Consider the following 15040-nt stretch of genomic DNA (forward strand, 5'->3'; position numbering starts at 1 on the left):
CAAGGTGCTGGAAACATTCCTCAGAGATTTTGGTCCATATTGACATGATAGCATCATCATTGCGTTTAAACGATGCTCAGTTGGTACGAAGGGGCCCAAAGTGTGCCAAGAAAATATCCCCTACTCCATTAGATATTTGCGTTAACGAGCAGTTGAACAGGTGTACCTAATAAAGTGGCCGGTGAGTGTACATCACCTGTACAATCCATCACTTTTTGGCTTGAAGCGATGGTGCCATGGTGATCGATAAGGAAGGAAGTGTCCATCTCATGTCTTTCCTACCTGGAAGGTGATGAATAGGAGATGAAATGTATTCTACATCGGCGAAATCAGAATCAGAATTCTTTTATTTGGCCAAGTATATTTGCACATACAGGAAATTGACTTGGTGAGGTTGGTGCATGGACATAAAAAAACAATATCAAATATTGACAAGAAATTTGCAAAATATTAACAAAATAGGGTGGAGTACATCTGGTGATCTGGGCAATTTGACGATTGGGCGACACGATCAGAATAGGGATCAGCTCTTATTTTAGGCTAATTTTCACTGACACTTAAGCGACTTGCCAATCGGGAGAGAGAATGTCACCCTCGCTAGCTTCTAGATTGGCTAACAGCTAGATTGTGTCTCCCGGAAGGAAGACTTCCATGTGGATCTCTTTTTCTTTGTCCGTCTTTCGTGCTGTGTATTTGTCACCCCTCTCACATCTGCCGCATCTGCCTCTCTCTCTCTCACTCTGCAGGGCGATCGTGTTTGTGGTGGACAGCGCCATCTTCCAGAAGGAGGTGCGTGATGTGGCCGAGTTCCTGTACTTCCTGTTGACAGACGCCGTGGTCTCCAGGAACGCCCCGACTCTGCTGGTGGCCTGCAACAAGCAAGGTAAGGTATGACGCCTTTTTTTTTTTTTTAAATGTTATTTTTTGGAGTGTGGTAGTCCCACTCTGGTATTTTTCAGTTTTATTGGACAGAGACAGTGGAGAAAGACAGGAAAGTAAGGAGGAGAGGTGTATGTATGGATGGATTCGAACCCATGCCGACAGGGCGTATGAGTGCACTGTAGGCCGTGGTGCTAGACCACTGGGCCACCCCAGGCCACAGCTTCCCTCTTCAAACACTCCATAACCCCTCTAACCTTACACCTCCATATTCACCATCAACCTACCTCTCCCTACTCACTCATCCCTATCACGTTGGCTGGTGCCTACAGCTGCCTCCGACCCCCACCCCACCCCACGCCACACCACACCACCAAAGGCCTTTTTCTATTCTATTCTATTCTAGCCAATAGCCTTTGTATTTCATGTTGTAATGTGAAACTCATTTGCTATACTGTTGTCCACTAACATTTGTTCCTCTCTCTAGATATTTCCATGGCGAAATCAGCCAAACTGATTCAGCAGCAGCTCGAGAAAGAGTTGTAAGTAATCTGTCTGTGAACAAAAGACATCGTGTTTTAGTTTTGTTTCTGTACATCCGCGGAGGCTGTGATTTTACGAGAGAAGGAACCCGGGCGAACACTAAACGTTGTCTCCTGTTTCCACCAGGAACACATTGAGAGTGACGCGCTCTGCGGCCCTGAGTGCCCAGGACGGGTCGGCGGGCCCCACCGTGCACCTGGGGAAGAAGGGCAAGGACTTTGAATTCAGCCAGTTGCCCATGAGGGTGGAGTTCCTGGAGTGCAGCGTCCGCGGCAACAAGGGGGAGGACGGGGAGGCGGACATCGCCAGCCTGGAGAAGAGCCTGGCCAAGCTGTAGAAGGATCTCCCGTCACCACTGTCCTGCTCCGGGTAGAGGTCATCCCAAGCCTCAGATTTCACACCAGTTTACCCCTTCTGTCAATCCCTAACACTGTTCATCACGGGTGGAAAACTCCAAACAGACCTTAGACTAGGTTCCACGGGTTACCCTCACCCTTACCTCTGTTTCAACATATCAAAAGTATCTCAGTACTCTGAAGTGGCTCCCTAGGCTCGGGTCCTTTTAACATCCATCTGAAACCACACAGTGGGTAGATAGTATGGTGGTGGATGTCTGTCGGGAGTCTCCTACTCCAGGTTTTTTTCAGGTCGGTGCTGAAGGAGAGGTCCACAAGGACCAGGAGAGCCAGGAGAAGAAGCTGGAGGCCATTTTGCTCTGTTGAGATGCTCCCTACCCAACGTCTCTCATGACGATTTTCGGACGCCGTTTTCACCACCTTCACCAACTCGCTACGAAAGCAAACGTGTCACACGTCAACGTGATAAGATCAATAGAGACTTGGAAAATAAATACATAAACGCTGCTTTGCTTGTTTACGACGGGTGTTTTTGCTGTGTACGCTGCTAGCGAATAACCAGCGGCGGTCTCTTTCGTAACGTGTGCTCAGACGGTGTCGGTTGGCTTTGTCAGGAAACGCAGCACTGAAAACCTCACTCTGAATCATGATAGCCTTTCTTTTTTTTTTATAGAATATAATGGATCCGAATGTACTGCAATCCACCTTGAATGAGAGATCTGAATGATTCTTCTCTATTTAAGTTAGGGGCGTGTTTCCTGAAAGCTTCGTAGCTTAAGTAGGACTTATTTCTCCCGACAATCAAGCATCAGAGCTGTGGCAGAGTAACGATTGTAAAAAAATATATATATATATTTTCAGGTCAATCTTCTGCGCGTGAACGAACACAATGAGTTAAATGAAGAACTTTGCTGGTCTCGTAGGGGTGTGGGCCTGGATGGTCAAAGGAAATAAAGCAGTACTTTAGTCCAGGAAGCTTTCAGGAAACTCAGCCCAGAGAAGTACAGAATGAGTGGGCTTGTTTGTGTTTGTAAACCTGCGACTGCTATGACATCAGCCACCTACAGTTGGGATGCGGTCAGGTCGATCACTTCTGGACCTTCAGATATCCTCCAGATAGCATCACACAACTGTTTGTATTACAAAGTCAGCTCTGTGCCTTTTCTGGACTGGTTTGGTTGGTAGAATAATACTGATGTTTGTTTGTTTGTAGAGTTGGTACTGTGCTACAGAGCAGACTGAGGACATTACATCTACGAATGTGTGGGACAGAGTAAGCCGTGTTTTTCATGCGTTCAGATTGTAAATAAAATCAATTTGCTGATATCAGAGTTTTAGTGATCTTCTTCATGAGCGCAAATTTGGGATGGTGATGATGCACACACACAGACACCCACCCACAGGTGTTTCATGCTGAATGTGTGCATATACAGTGCCCCCCTACACTTTTTCCACACTTTGTTGTGTTACAACCTGACTTTACATGTACTTATTACTTAGTACTTATTAAATGTATTTAATGTCACTGATCTACACAAAATACCCCATAATGTCAAAGGGAAAATGATTTATTAGAAATTAAATATTACATTTATAATTAAAAATGAAAAGCTGAAATGTCTTGAGTCAATAAGTCTTCACCCCCTTTGCTGACACCTAAAATTTGCTCAAATGCAAAAATGTCTTCAAGTCACACAATAAGTTGAGGTGAGTTCATCGGAGTGCAAGGATAATAGTTCCTGTGATTTCAGAATGAATATCTTTTTTTTATTTTTATTTTTTTATAAAATATTGTTATCAGTTTTTATAGGGTCTCTGATTCAATTACACACTGATGAGTCAAACCATTTTATTATCAAGCAATGTTTCATGTATTGTTTTTACATCAATTATCAATCAGTTTATCAATTGTTCCTACATCCATTTACCAGTTGCAGATACTCATTGTGAGTATAAATGTCTATGCAAAAACCTGGCACGTATCAAAATAATGAATGGACATTACAATGGACCGTGCAAATAGCGCTGAGCAGAGCAGAAAATACCTCAGAATACCATGTAACAAAGTGTTTTAGAAAACGGTCATTACTCAACCAGGGTTTTAGTAAGCAGTGTGGAAATGCATTGCATATTATTCAAAAGCTAGTTGCAGTATTCAAAACTCCCATTGGATTACTTCTCATTGTGTCTACTAGATATATTATGGTAAAGATGGCCGACTTTGCTCACTTTTTTGCAAGTGCAAACTGGAGCCCAATGTTTCACACTGTCAATAAGACTTAACTAAAAGCAGAGAATAGGGAAAGTAAGTAATATAAATGAAGGAATCATTCAAAAGCCCACACACCCTACAAAAGTACACACCCTACATTGCAGTCCAGCTGGTGACAGAATACCATCACCACTCACACACCAACATATAAATTCCCTCAGGAAAATTACCTTAAATAAACTCAAGCGTCTCTTAAGTATCCCCGTTCCCTCCCCGGCCTTGAGATGGACCCAGATGGTCCTGAGTGTTTTGGCCCTTGTAAGGAGAACGTCTGTTGGAGAAGACATGGTTCTGTCTCCTTTGGCTAGCAGGCACCTCTGGTTGGAAGTGGTTCGGTCCTAGAAGGCTACACACGGCAACGGTGTCCTATTTCCTGGTCTGAGAGAGACCTCAGATCTAAGAGAACAGACAGGCTGACGGTACTGTCGACCAGCCAGGCAGCACACAAACAGACTGCATGTCCTCTAAGCCCAGGCAGTAGGTATAGGTACCGGTACTACGACAGAAACCACAGTAAAGCAGCCTGGATGTTGCTATAGGCCAGCCAGAGAGTACACAGTCAGACTAGGGCTCTGGTCAGCGACCACCAGGCAAGGCTCTCCCCTCAGCAGAGCAGGACAGACCCAGTTCACCTTGTCCCCGTGGCTGAAGCTCAATTTGGGACCTCCCTTCAGCGCCCCTTCTGTGTCTGCTGATGTATCAGTTGTGCTGCTGCTGCCCTCCTCCGCCAACCCCCCCTCCCCCTCCCCATCCTCCTCCTCCTCACCCCCCTCTCTCTCAGTCTCCCCCTGCTGGGCCTTAGGCTGGGCCTTCGGCTTAGCCTGGGCCTGGAGTTTGGCTTTAACCCTAGCCTTGGGCCTCCTGCGGTGGGCTGCTGCTGCTGCCGCCACGTGTGTCTTGGCCTTGCTCTCCACGGCCACCACCGGGTGCCGGCTGAGGTCCCAGAGGGCCACCAAGCCGTCGTTTCCCCCCGTGGCCAGCCAGTGCGGGTGGGAGAGGAAGCTGAGGAAGTGGGCCTGCGAGGCTCCCTGGCTGTGGGCCTTGAGCGCCCCCTGCTGGTCCAGTTTGGAGCCGGCGCCCACGCGCATCAGATGCACGCGGCCGTCCTCGGCTGCGCAGGCCAGGACGTTGCCGCAGGTTGCCACGGAGACGCAGTGGGCCAGAGGCGGGTTGAAGAGCTGCCCGGCCTTCTGCTGGTGCCTCTCCTCTTCCTCCGCCACTTCCTGCAGGTTGAGGGTCCAGAGAGGGCGGGTCTTCTGCAGGCTCCACAGCATCACCTGTGTGAGGACAGAAAAGCCTGAGGCACGATATCACATGAGGCACGATATCCCTACGATACTAACTCTCTCACTATATATATATGGAATAGAATGAAAATTCAATTTTTTTCAAAGCTGATCTATCCCAACCCCCCCCCCCCCCCCCCCCATATACAAACTTCACTGAGCATCTCTCTCTCTCTCTCTCTCTCTCTCTCTCTCTCTCTCTCTCTCTCTCTCTCTCTCTCTCTCTCTCTCTCTCTCTCTCCCTCTCTCCCTCCCTCCCTCCCTCCCTCCCTCCCTCCCTCACCTGCATATCCAGTCCGGCAGAGACCAAGTTGTTGGGTCTGTTGGGTCGGAACGCCACGGAGGAGCAGATGTTGGTGTGTCTGCGCAGCGTCCTGCTCACCTTCCCCCCCGGCAGCTCCAGAACCCTCACCGCCCCGGAGTCGTCCGCCAGGGCCAGGGCCGAGCCCAGCTCGTTCAGGGCCACAGAGTTGATCTCTTCCTCCCCGGCTCCCTGCAGCTCCTCTACCGCCCTCTTCAGGCTGCGTGGGTCCAGTACACTCACTGTCTCTCCGTGAGACACGTACAGCAAGCCTGGCGCCGCGGGCGAGAACACAGCGCTCGTCACGTCCTCCTCGCTAGGAAGACGGAGGCGCCCCAGCACTGTCCCCTCCTGCGTCCATACGGTCACCTCCCCCCCCTCTGAGCCCGAGGCTAGAAGACCCTCGGGGCCCCCGGCGGCCCCCACACACAGCACGGGCGTGGAGTGACCCTCACACCACCGCCTGGCCATGCTAACATGAGCACACCTGGTGGAGAGGAAAATGTAGACCATTAAAGTGAGACGGTAGCCCCTGTACAAATACTTTGAAACGCTCTGCCTCTCCCAGACAGAGCCGACTGACAGATCAGTGATTAGCTACTTCAAGGAAGGTGGGAGGGAAGGAAGCATTGTCTGCTTGGAGAGGAGAGTGGAATCGAAGTCCACTCAACTTAATTTTAGCGAGGTTCATTTCGACAGTGGGAAGACTGTATAGTCAGTCCCAAACCTGTCAGTCAGACAATACGCTTCTGTAATTTTGGCCAACAAAACAACATTCACTTGTTCTGATCTAATCAGTTCACAGTTGTCATACAGTAGCTGGTATCCAGCAGTTATTCGGGTAAATTGTGCATCAGGTGCATTTATTTATTCCTTCACCTGCTAACTAAACTGTACAAAATACTGCATTTCATAAAGCTGTATGTGTATGCAATGCTGTAAGTCAGCTAGCTAACGTTAGCAGGTAGCCAATCAACTCTTGTATGATCAGTAAACCTAGCTTGATGTCAGTTATGATGGTAAGGCATATGACATTAACCATTGCTGTGAAACACCACTAAACACAGCAACGCCGAATGAAATTCCGATAAATTGCTAATCATGTGTAACCTTACCTCACACACGCGTTAGCAGCACTGTTTCAACGTCGCACATTGATGACATCAGACGGGTAGTTGACTGACAGCTCCAACTGTCTGAAAACTGACCATAAGAAATGATATTTCAACCAAAAGAGCATTTTACCGTCGTCAATTCAATTTAATGTATTTTAAAAGGATAAGACAGGACCATCTGACTTCTAAGGTGTTGTTGTTCATGCTGTATATGTCTGACCAGTGAACGAAGGAGTTTTCAAAGTGGGGCATCAGGGTTGTGCGCGACAAGGTTGAAAAAAACCACTCATCGTATGTAGTCACTGGAAACAATACGATAACAAATATTTTGTGCTCTCTCCCAAGATGAATTGTATTCATTACAGTTCGAGAGTTCACTATAACTGTAATGTATATCGAGTAAAATCCTAAAGACCTCTGAACCCCCACTACCCTCCTGTACTAACCCTAACCCTAGATACCTCTTCACCCCCAATTCCCCCCTGTACAAGTTTTTCTCATTCTTCTAGCATTGTGACTGCCAATGGCCCCTGGTCTGAGCATTGATTACTTTATCTTATGATGACTGATGGATAGATGATTCACTTACTTAAACAAATGTATTTGCTGTAAGTCGCTTTGGATAAAGGCATCTGCTAAATGCCATAAAAAATCATTATCATTATGGTTTCCCTCCCATATAGGCTACCATCAAACTTGAATGCTTGAGCATACAGTATGCAGTATACAGTATGTATAGAAGGCACATTCAACAAAGTTCCATAGCCTACTCCCTTTCTTGTTTCTTTTGATAAACTCAATCTTCTTAAAAAGTGAAATTATAGTTAGCATCCTCAACAAAACAGATCCGCTACTGTTTATCTTTGAGAAAACAATCTGTTATTGCTGCTAAATCCTGTCTTTCTTTAAAGCAAACTGAACAGTAACTCATATAGGCTGATTGAATACAAGATTATTCAGCAGAAATAATTCAGTTGGCTCAAACACAAAGTTGGTCAGAGGAGACAGAGCATCAAAGTGTTTGCTTTCTGTGACAAGGACTTGCTAAGGAGAACATGAAGCTGGCAATGAACTAAATGAGGTCTCTGCAAATTACACACACGCACACAGTCACACATACACACATACACTCACTCACTCACGCACTCACTCACTCTCTCACTCACTCCCCCCCCCCCCCCCCCTCTCTCTCTCTCTCTCTCTCTCTCTCTCTCCCTCTCTCTCTCTCTCTCTCTCTCTACAAGGCTCAAATGGCAACACAATAGTCGCTGTCCGCTGATTCATACAAAGCTGCAGTTCTGATGAGTGTGGCCCATTTCTGGGTCAATGCACTAAATGCCACCCTGACACACTGAATGGAGAACAGACAGGGTAGACCATTACACACACACACACACACACACACACACACACACACACACACACACACACACACACAGACACACAAAGACACACAAACACACACATTCTCACACTCTCAACCCAAAATGCATTCATATGCTGACACATAGGTTCTCACAGAGCTCGATTCGTCCTCTCTACCAAAAGACTTGACTGTAAGTATCCTTTTATTTGTATTTTTATGCGTCTATCCATTTGTTCGTCGACGTTGATGTTTCTCACATCCGTGGCTTTGAATTTTAAAGGTTTCCGTAGCAGTTGGTGTCAAGTATGTCAGAAATGGATGGTAAATTGCTGGTAAAGTTGTGAAATGCTAAATTGCTGAAGTGTGGAACATTTCCCTGCTTGCTTGCCCGACACAGCTTGTGGCCTCCTCAGATGGCAGCGTATAGCCTGACACTGTGTGTGCTGTTCTCCAGAAGACGTGAAACGTTTAGGATGAACAATGAAACAAAATGTTCAGTAGTAGGCAGAGATGTGCTGCTCAGCTGAAGTACTGGGGTTGTATTGGGGGCTGCTTCGTTTGAGAACATTTCGGTGTCTTTGACATTTTGGCCATGTTTCCGATGGTCTTGGAACAAAGATGTGTTTTGCCTTTTTACTCTGAATTGCACAATGAAAGTGAGTGTGAGACTAGAGGGGTGGAGGTTTGGTTTAGTTTGGGGGGTGGTGTGTGTGTGTGTGTGTGTGTGGGGGGGGGGGGGGGGGCAAATGAGAAGAATCAAAGAAACTTGGGATAGAAGGTGAGTAAATGGAAGAAAAAATGAATGCCATAGTTTGGTCCACAATCGTCCCTAAAGACAGTGGCCTTTGGAAGAATGCAGTGGGATGGGGAGGAATTCTGCTGCTGAAGTGTGTTACTGTCCCTCTCCTACTGATCAACGTCTGACTCCGTGGACTAGACACATCAGGACAGGACTACACCATCTGTGGACGTAGACTCACTGGACTAGACACATCAGGACAGGACTACACCATCTGTGGACGTAGACTCACTGGACTAGACACATCAGGACAGGACTACACTATATGTGGACTCAGACTCTCTGGACTAGACACTGAACCTTTCTGCAGGACTACTCTGTCTGTGGACTCAGACTCTCTGGACTAGACACTGAACCTTTCTGCAGGACTACTCTTCCCTGTATGTTGGATTTCTCTTCCAGACAGCATGATGTGACATTCACACTGCTCACTATCTCAGCCTCACTCTCTTTCTCACCAGCTAACAGGTGCAGAGGAGCCTCTGCTCATCTGAAGACTTAGACTTGTGTGGTGCCACACACACACACACACACACACACACACACACACACACAAACACACACACACCCACACATACACACGCACGCATACACACACACACAACCACACACATACACACACCCACACATACACACATACGCACGTACGCATACACACACACACACACCCACATCCCCACACATACACACACACCCACACATATACACACACCCCCACACATACGCACACACACACACATACACACACCCACACACATACGCACGCACGCATACACACACATACACACACACATACACATACATACGCACGCACGCATACACACACACAGACACGCATACACACCCCCACACACATACGCACGTACGCATACACACACACACACACACAGACACCCACCCCCCCCCCACACACACACACACACACAGAGACACACACACGCACAGACCACCATGAAGTCTCCGTATTTCCCGGCGCGCTCCGCCCTGTTCCGTAAGGAGGCCAGCGGGGTGACGTACCGCGTCCCGGCCCTGCTCTACCTGGCCCGCTCCTCCACCTTCCTGGCCTTCTGTGAGGAGAGACTCAGCCCCTCAGACGCCCAGGCACACCTGCTGGTCATGCGCAAGGGCACCTTCTACAGGAACTACGTGGAGGTAGGGGGGGAGGGAAGGGAGGGAGGGAGGGAGGGAGGGAGGGGGAGGAGGGAAGGAAGGGAGGTATGCAGATATGTGTACCCTGTGTAAGTAATGGGACAGTGAAGCATTTTTTCTTGTTTGGATTTGAAATCAAACAATGACTATGAGATTAAAGTAGAGATTCTCAACTTTAATTCAATGTTTCTTTAGAATGTTTCTTTCCTTCTCCCCCTCTCTCCCTCATCTCCCTCATCCCCCTGTTTTTCTCTCCCCCTCATCTCCCTCTCTCCCTCATCCCCCTCTCTCCCTCATCCTCCTCTCTCCCTCTCTCCCTCATCCCCCTCTCTCCCTCATCCCCCTCTCTCCCTCATCCCCCTCTCTCCCTCTCTCCCAGTGGGAGGACATGCGTGTCTTGGGCACGGCCCGTCTGGCAGGCCACCGCTCCATGAACCCGTGCCCGGTGTACGACGAGTTCACAGGAACGCTCTTCCTGTTCTTCATCGCCGTGCTAGGCCACACCTCCGAGTCCTACCAGCTGGTCACGGGCAAGAACGTGACACGCCTCTGCTTCGTCTCCAGCAACGACCACGGGGACACCTGGGGAGCCGTCACCGACCTCACCAGGAAGGTCATAGGAGACACTATCAGAGGTGGGGGGGGGGGTCACGGCAAGCTTATAGGCTGGGTTTGGGCGACTGTAATTTGTTTTTTAGAATATGAGTGTGTTCCTGAGCCAGATACCAGCAACCAGAGGAATCCTAGCCAGTCAGTCAGTCAGCCAGCCAGTCAGTCAGTCAGTCAGTCAGTCTTTCAGTCAATCAGGGAGGACAGCCAGACTAGACTAGAGACACCCAGGCCAGCTCTTCCTCTCTCCCTTTCCCTTTTGGAAGAAATGCTCAACAAATAGAATGGGATTGCTTTATTGATCGGATATAGGAGGGTTGCAATGACTTCCAGAAGGCCATAGTGGTTTCTAGACAGATATCGGGCCAGAAGGAACTTGGTGAGGTGTCATGTAGCCGGCAGCTTCATGGTGCTACGCAGCGTACAGCTGACCAATCACTCTCGAGGTCACGTCTTTCCTGTCTTTATTTATTCAAGTTTGGAGTGCTGTGGCTATGCCTTATTATTCTTGCATTACTTGTATCAGTGAATAATATCTCCTGTCCGGGTTCTGGTCGCGGTTCTGTTCCTCCCCCCCTTCCTCAGACTGGGCCACCTTCGCCCTGGGCCCGGGCCACGGCATCCAGCTAAAGTCCGGCCGTCTGCTGGTCCCGGCGTATGCTTACCACATCGACTGCAAGGAGTGCTTCGGCCAGGTGTGTCAGACCACACCGCACGCCTTCTGCTTCCACAGCGACACCCACGGCCGCACCTGGCGCTTCGGCGAGGCGGTGCCGGGCCCGGAGAGCGTGGAGTGTCAGATGGTGTCGGTGGACGAGGAGGACGGCACCAGCGTGCTCTACTGCAATGCCCGGAGCCCGCTGGGCTGCAGGGTCCAGGCGCTGAGCTTGGACGACGGCGCCGTGTTCCAGGACGGACAGCTGGTCCAGAGGCTGCTGGAGCCCCGGAACGGTTGCCACGGCAGCGTGGTGGGCTTCCCCGCCCCCATCCACCTCCACTCCCGCACTCACCCCGCCCGCTCCAGACACTGGACCACCTGTAGGGCTCAGCCTGGTGGTGGTGACTCCTCCCCCGCCACCCCCTCCACCCCTACCCCCACCACCACCACCCCCGCCACCACCACCCCCACCTCCACCACCACCTCCACCCCCCCCAGCAGCTCCCCCGAGAACTTCCTCAAGCCCACCTGGGTGGTGTACTCTCACCCGACGTGGCCCGGCGCCCGGCGGGACCTGGGGGTGTACCTGAGCCTGTTCCCCCGCGACCCGGACAGCTGGTCGGGGCCCTGGGTGATCTACGAGGGCCCCAGCGCCTACTCGGACCTGGCCTACCTGGAGCTGCCCTCCGCAGAGGCCCCCTCGGCCGTGGCCTTCGCCTGCCTGTTCGAATGCGGCACCAGGACGGCCTACGACGAGATCTCCTTCAGCATCTTCACCCTCTACGAGCTCATCGACAACCTCCCCCGCAACACGGAGGTTAGCGGTGGCAGTGGTGGCGGCGAGCGGACGTCGGACACACAGACCGTCTACGGTACGACACAGAGGCCTCACGGCACGACACACCCCAGGGAGGAGAGGCTGGAGTCAGGGAGGAGGAAGAGGAGGACACTGTGTGGTCTCTGCACTGTGTCTTAGCTGTATACGGATAGGACACACACACACGTGCGCACACACACACACACACACACGTGCGCACACACACACACACACACACAGACACATGCACGCACACACACACACACACACACACACAGACACATGCACGCACACACACACACACGCACACACACACACACACACACACACACACACACACACACACACACACACACACACACACACACACACACAGACTTCTCTAAATGGTGTTCAACAGTCATTTTTATTTTTGCTGATGAGTTCTGTTCTAGTTACATTCAGTTAGCGTGCTTAGCCTATTTCCTCCTGCCTTGTGAACACCACCGCTTGTAACATACGCTTCATTTTCTGTTCTGTGTTTACGTGTACCCTGTGTAAAAACAGGCTACAGAGTGTCAATGATTTCCGTTCTGGTATTTTAGATCTATCCTACAGTATGTGATTACTTACCCCTCTGTGATGATCGTTTCCTCGAAAAAAAAAATCCATGGAAAACGCGAGGTTTATGTCTGCCCCCTGCTGGATAAGCACTGTAAATCCATCCAGGCCTTCTTTACCCTACAGAAGCTTGTATGATAAAACTGTATGGCTGAGAGGTTAATGATCTCACTTGGGTGGATGGAACCGTCTCCACGTGGCAAGAATAACTGCAGGGCTACTGATACACACCCCAAAGCTTGAGGACCGGGGGAGGAAAATGATTTGTTCAGCTGAAGAACGTCTCTCCTCTCTGCTGTATTTTTCTCTTTTTATTGACACAGACTTTGTTCATCTTTATTAATTCCTTCTTTATTTCCTCACTCTCTCTCTCTCCCTCTCTCTTTCTCTCTCTCTATCCACATTTGTTATTATCTTGTGTCTCAACACAATTAAATAAATGTATTTTTTGACATGAGTACACTTGATTTATAAATTCCTTTATGAATGATTAGATGTATAAATGAATAGAACACACATAATAAGTGAGTTGATAGTTAAAGTAAAGTGCAGAGTCTGACTTCTCTTCGTGTTGAACTATTCAAGATGGAGGGATGTCCATGGTGGGAAAAAGGATGACCATGACCCTGATATGCTGGAACTCTGTGTTGCATAACCTATCCAGGAAGTGTGATAACCTATCCAGGAAGTGTCATAACCTATCCAGGAAGTGTCATTAAAGACCGAAAATGACCTTTTTTTGCTTCTTTTGCTTCTTCCTCTCTTTTGAATGTGAAGTTCATGCGTCTATTATTGCTGCGTATTGTATTTACAAAACTGTGCGTTAGGTTAGCATACTGAAATACTGGTTTGGTACGCATCACAGAAAGAACACAGTGTTGTTGTAGCAGCTTGTTTCTCTTACATGTCGTGGAGGGATTCACAATCAACAGATCATACACATACAGTCACTACACCCCACTCACTAAGCACAACCAAAAAATAGCTCAAAATAGCTTTATCTTCCTGATTTTGAGCGAGCTTCAAGGTGTAATCACATGTCCTAATGACACTGTCATGCTTGTTTTGGTCTTGCGTAATATCTCAAACTGCTCTCAGTCAAGAATCGTTTTTTGAGGCCATTTTGGGTGGAGGTCATGTAATCAGTGTAAAGTCCTGGGGCTTACAGCAGCCCTACAACTAGCGTTAGCCATTTTACTGCAATATCTGAGTACGTTCCTCAATTACATTACATTACATTTATGGCATTTAGCAGACACCTTTATCCAAAGCGACTTACAACAAATACATTTGTTTAAGTAAGTGAATCATCTATCCATCAGTCATCATAAGATAAAATAATCAATGCTCAGACCAGGGGCCATAGGCAGTCACAATGCTAGAATTTTTTTTTTTTTATTTATTAACAGGAGAGAAACTTGTACAGGGGGGTAGTGGGGGTGAAGAGGTCTTTAGGAGGGACCGTTAAGATGTAGTCTGAAGAGATGGGTCTTCAATCTACGGCGGAAGATTGGTAGTGACCCCTGTGTCCCTCTGTGTTTCTCTGTCATCTTTTACGTAGGTCTTTATGGAACTCACAGACCCTGTTATGTGTGTGTCTGTCTTCAGGGCTTTCCTCTAGTTGAAGTCAGTGGTCACTGGTCAATGTCTGTCAGATTACAGTTCAAGTCAAATGGAGAGTGAGTGAGTGAGTGAGTCGGTCGGTCGGTCGGTCGGTCGGTCGGTCGGTCGGTCGGTCGGTCGGTCGGTCGGTCAGTCAGTCAGTCAGTCAGTCAGTCAGTCAGTCAGTCAGTCAGTCAGTCAGTCAGTCAGTCTCTCTCTCTCTCTCTCTCTCTGTTAAAGTGTTCAGTATGGAAAAATAAATCTGCATGGTGTGGTGTCAGGGCATGGGGGAGGTTATCTGGGGTTATTTAGGCTGTGTAGGTTGTCTGAGCCTTAGAGGCATCACAGACCAGTGGAGGCTGCTACCTGTTAACTACTGATATTGACCTCACCTGTTTCACCAGGTTTCACCAGGTGTACCTCCCTCTGCTGATTGAACAGTCACTGTGGAATCTCAGGTAACGAGCGCCCTGTCTCTACTTCAGAGGCACGCGCCGCATGGCTACGCCCACTGTGGAACTTTGTTTTGGTGTGTGAAGTGTAATGCAGATCAATCCTGACTGAGGACAGCTCCGTGAGTGGAACTGAGGAACCTAAAAGGAGAGGATTGGTTTGTTTAGATTAAGTGAGAAACAAACAGAGCGTGCAGCTGGGTCTGGACAGCCTCTTCTCTCCCCTCTCCTCTCTT

General features: G+C 48.8%; 3 protein-coding genes across 3 annotated transcripts in view; 2 read left to right on the forward strand and 1 right to left on the reverse strand.

The window, feature by feature from the left end:
• Positions 1–3104, forward strand: part of srprb (SRP receptor subunit beta) — a 4421-nt gene extending 1317 nt beyond the window's left edge. The window contains exons 5-7 of the mRNA XM_083680914.1: positions 747–883; positions 1367–1421; positions 1549–3104. Of these exons, the coding sequence (XP_083537040.1) occupies positions 747–883; positions 1367–1421; positions 1549–1759 (403 nt within the window). The 3' untranslated portion in view covers positions 1760–3104. The remainder of the gene's footprint in view (positions 1–746; positions 884–1366; positions 1422–1548) is intronic.
• Positions 3105–3404: 300 nt separating this feature from the next.
• Positions 3405–6778, reverse strand: wdr53 (WD repeat domain 53). Its single transcript, XM_083680909.1, has 3 exons — positions 6753–6778; positions 5620–6124; positions 3405–5327 (listed from the first exon to the last, which is right to left on the reverse strand). The coding sequence occupies exons 2-3, from the start codon at positions 6106–6108 to the stop codon at positions 4584–4586; spliced, it is 1233 nt and encodes a 410-aa protein (XP_083537035.1). The 5' UTR covers positions 6109–6124; positions 6753–6778; the 3' UTR covers positions 3405–4583.
• Positions 6779–9868: 3090 nt separating this feature from the next.
• Positions 9869–12309, forward strand: neu4 (sialidase 4; the record flags this gene model as incomplete). The annotated part of the gene is made up of 3 exons (XM_083680599.1): positions 9869–10069; positions 10446–10701; positions 11261–12309. The coding sequence occupies 3 exons, from the start codon at positions 9869–9871 to the stop codon at positions 12307–12309; spliced, it is 1506 nt and encodes a 501-aa protein (XP_083536725.1).
• Positions 12310–15040: the final 2731 nt, after the last annotated feature.

The sequence above is a fragment of the Argentina silus genome, assembly GCF_951799395.1.
Source record: "Argentina silus genome assembly, chromosome: 11".
Taxonomy (NCBI): domain Eukaryota; kingdom Metazoa; phylum Chordata; class Actinopteri; order Argentiniformes; family Argentinidae; genus Argentina; species Argentina silus.

Coding starts and splice junctions, on each gene's coding strand:
- wdr53 (XM_083680909.1), bottom strand. CDS start 6,108: ATGGCCAGGCGGTGGTGTGAGGGTCACTCCACGCCCGTGCTGTGTGTG. Junction 5,328..5,619: donor CTGCCGGACTGGATATGCAG/GTGAGGGAGGGA, acceptor GTCCTCACACAG/GTGATGCTGTGGAGCCTGCA.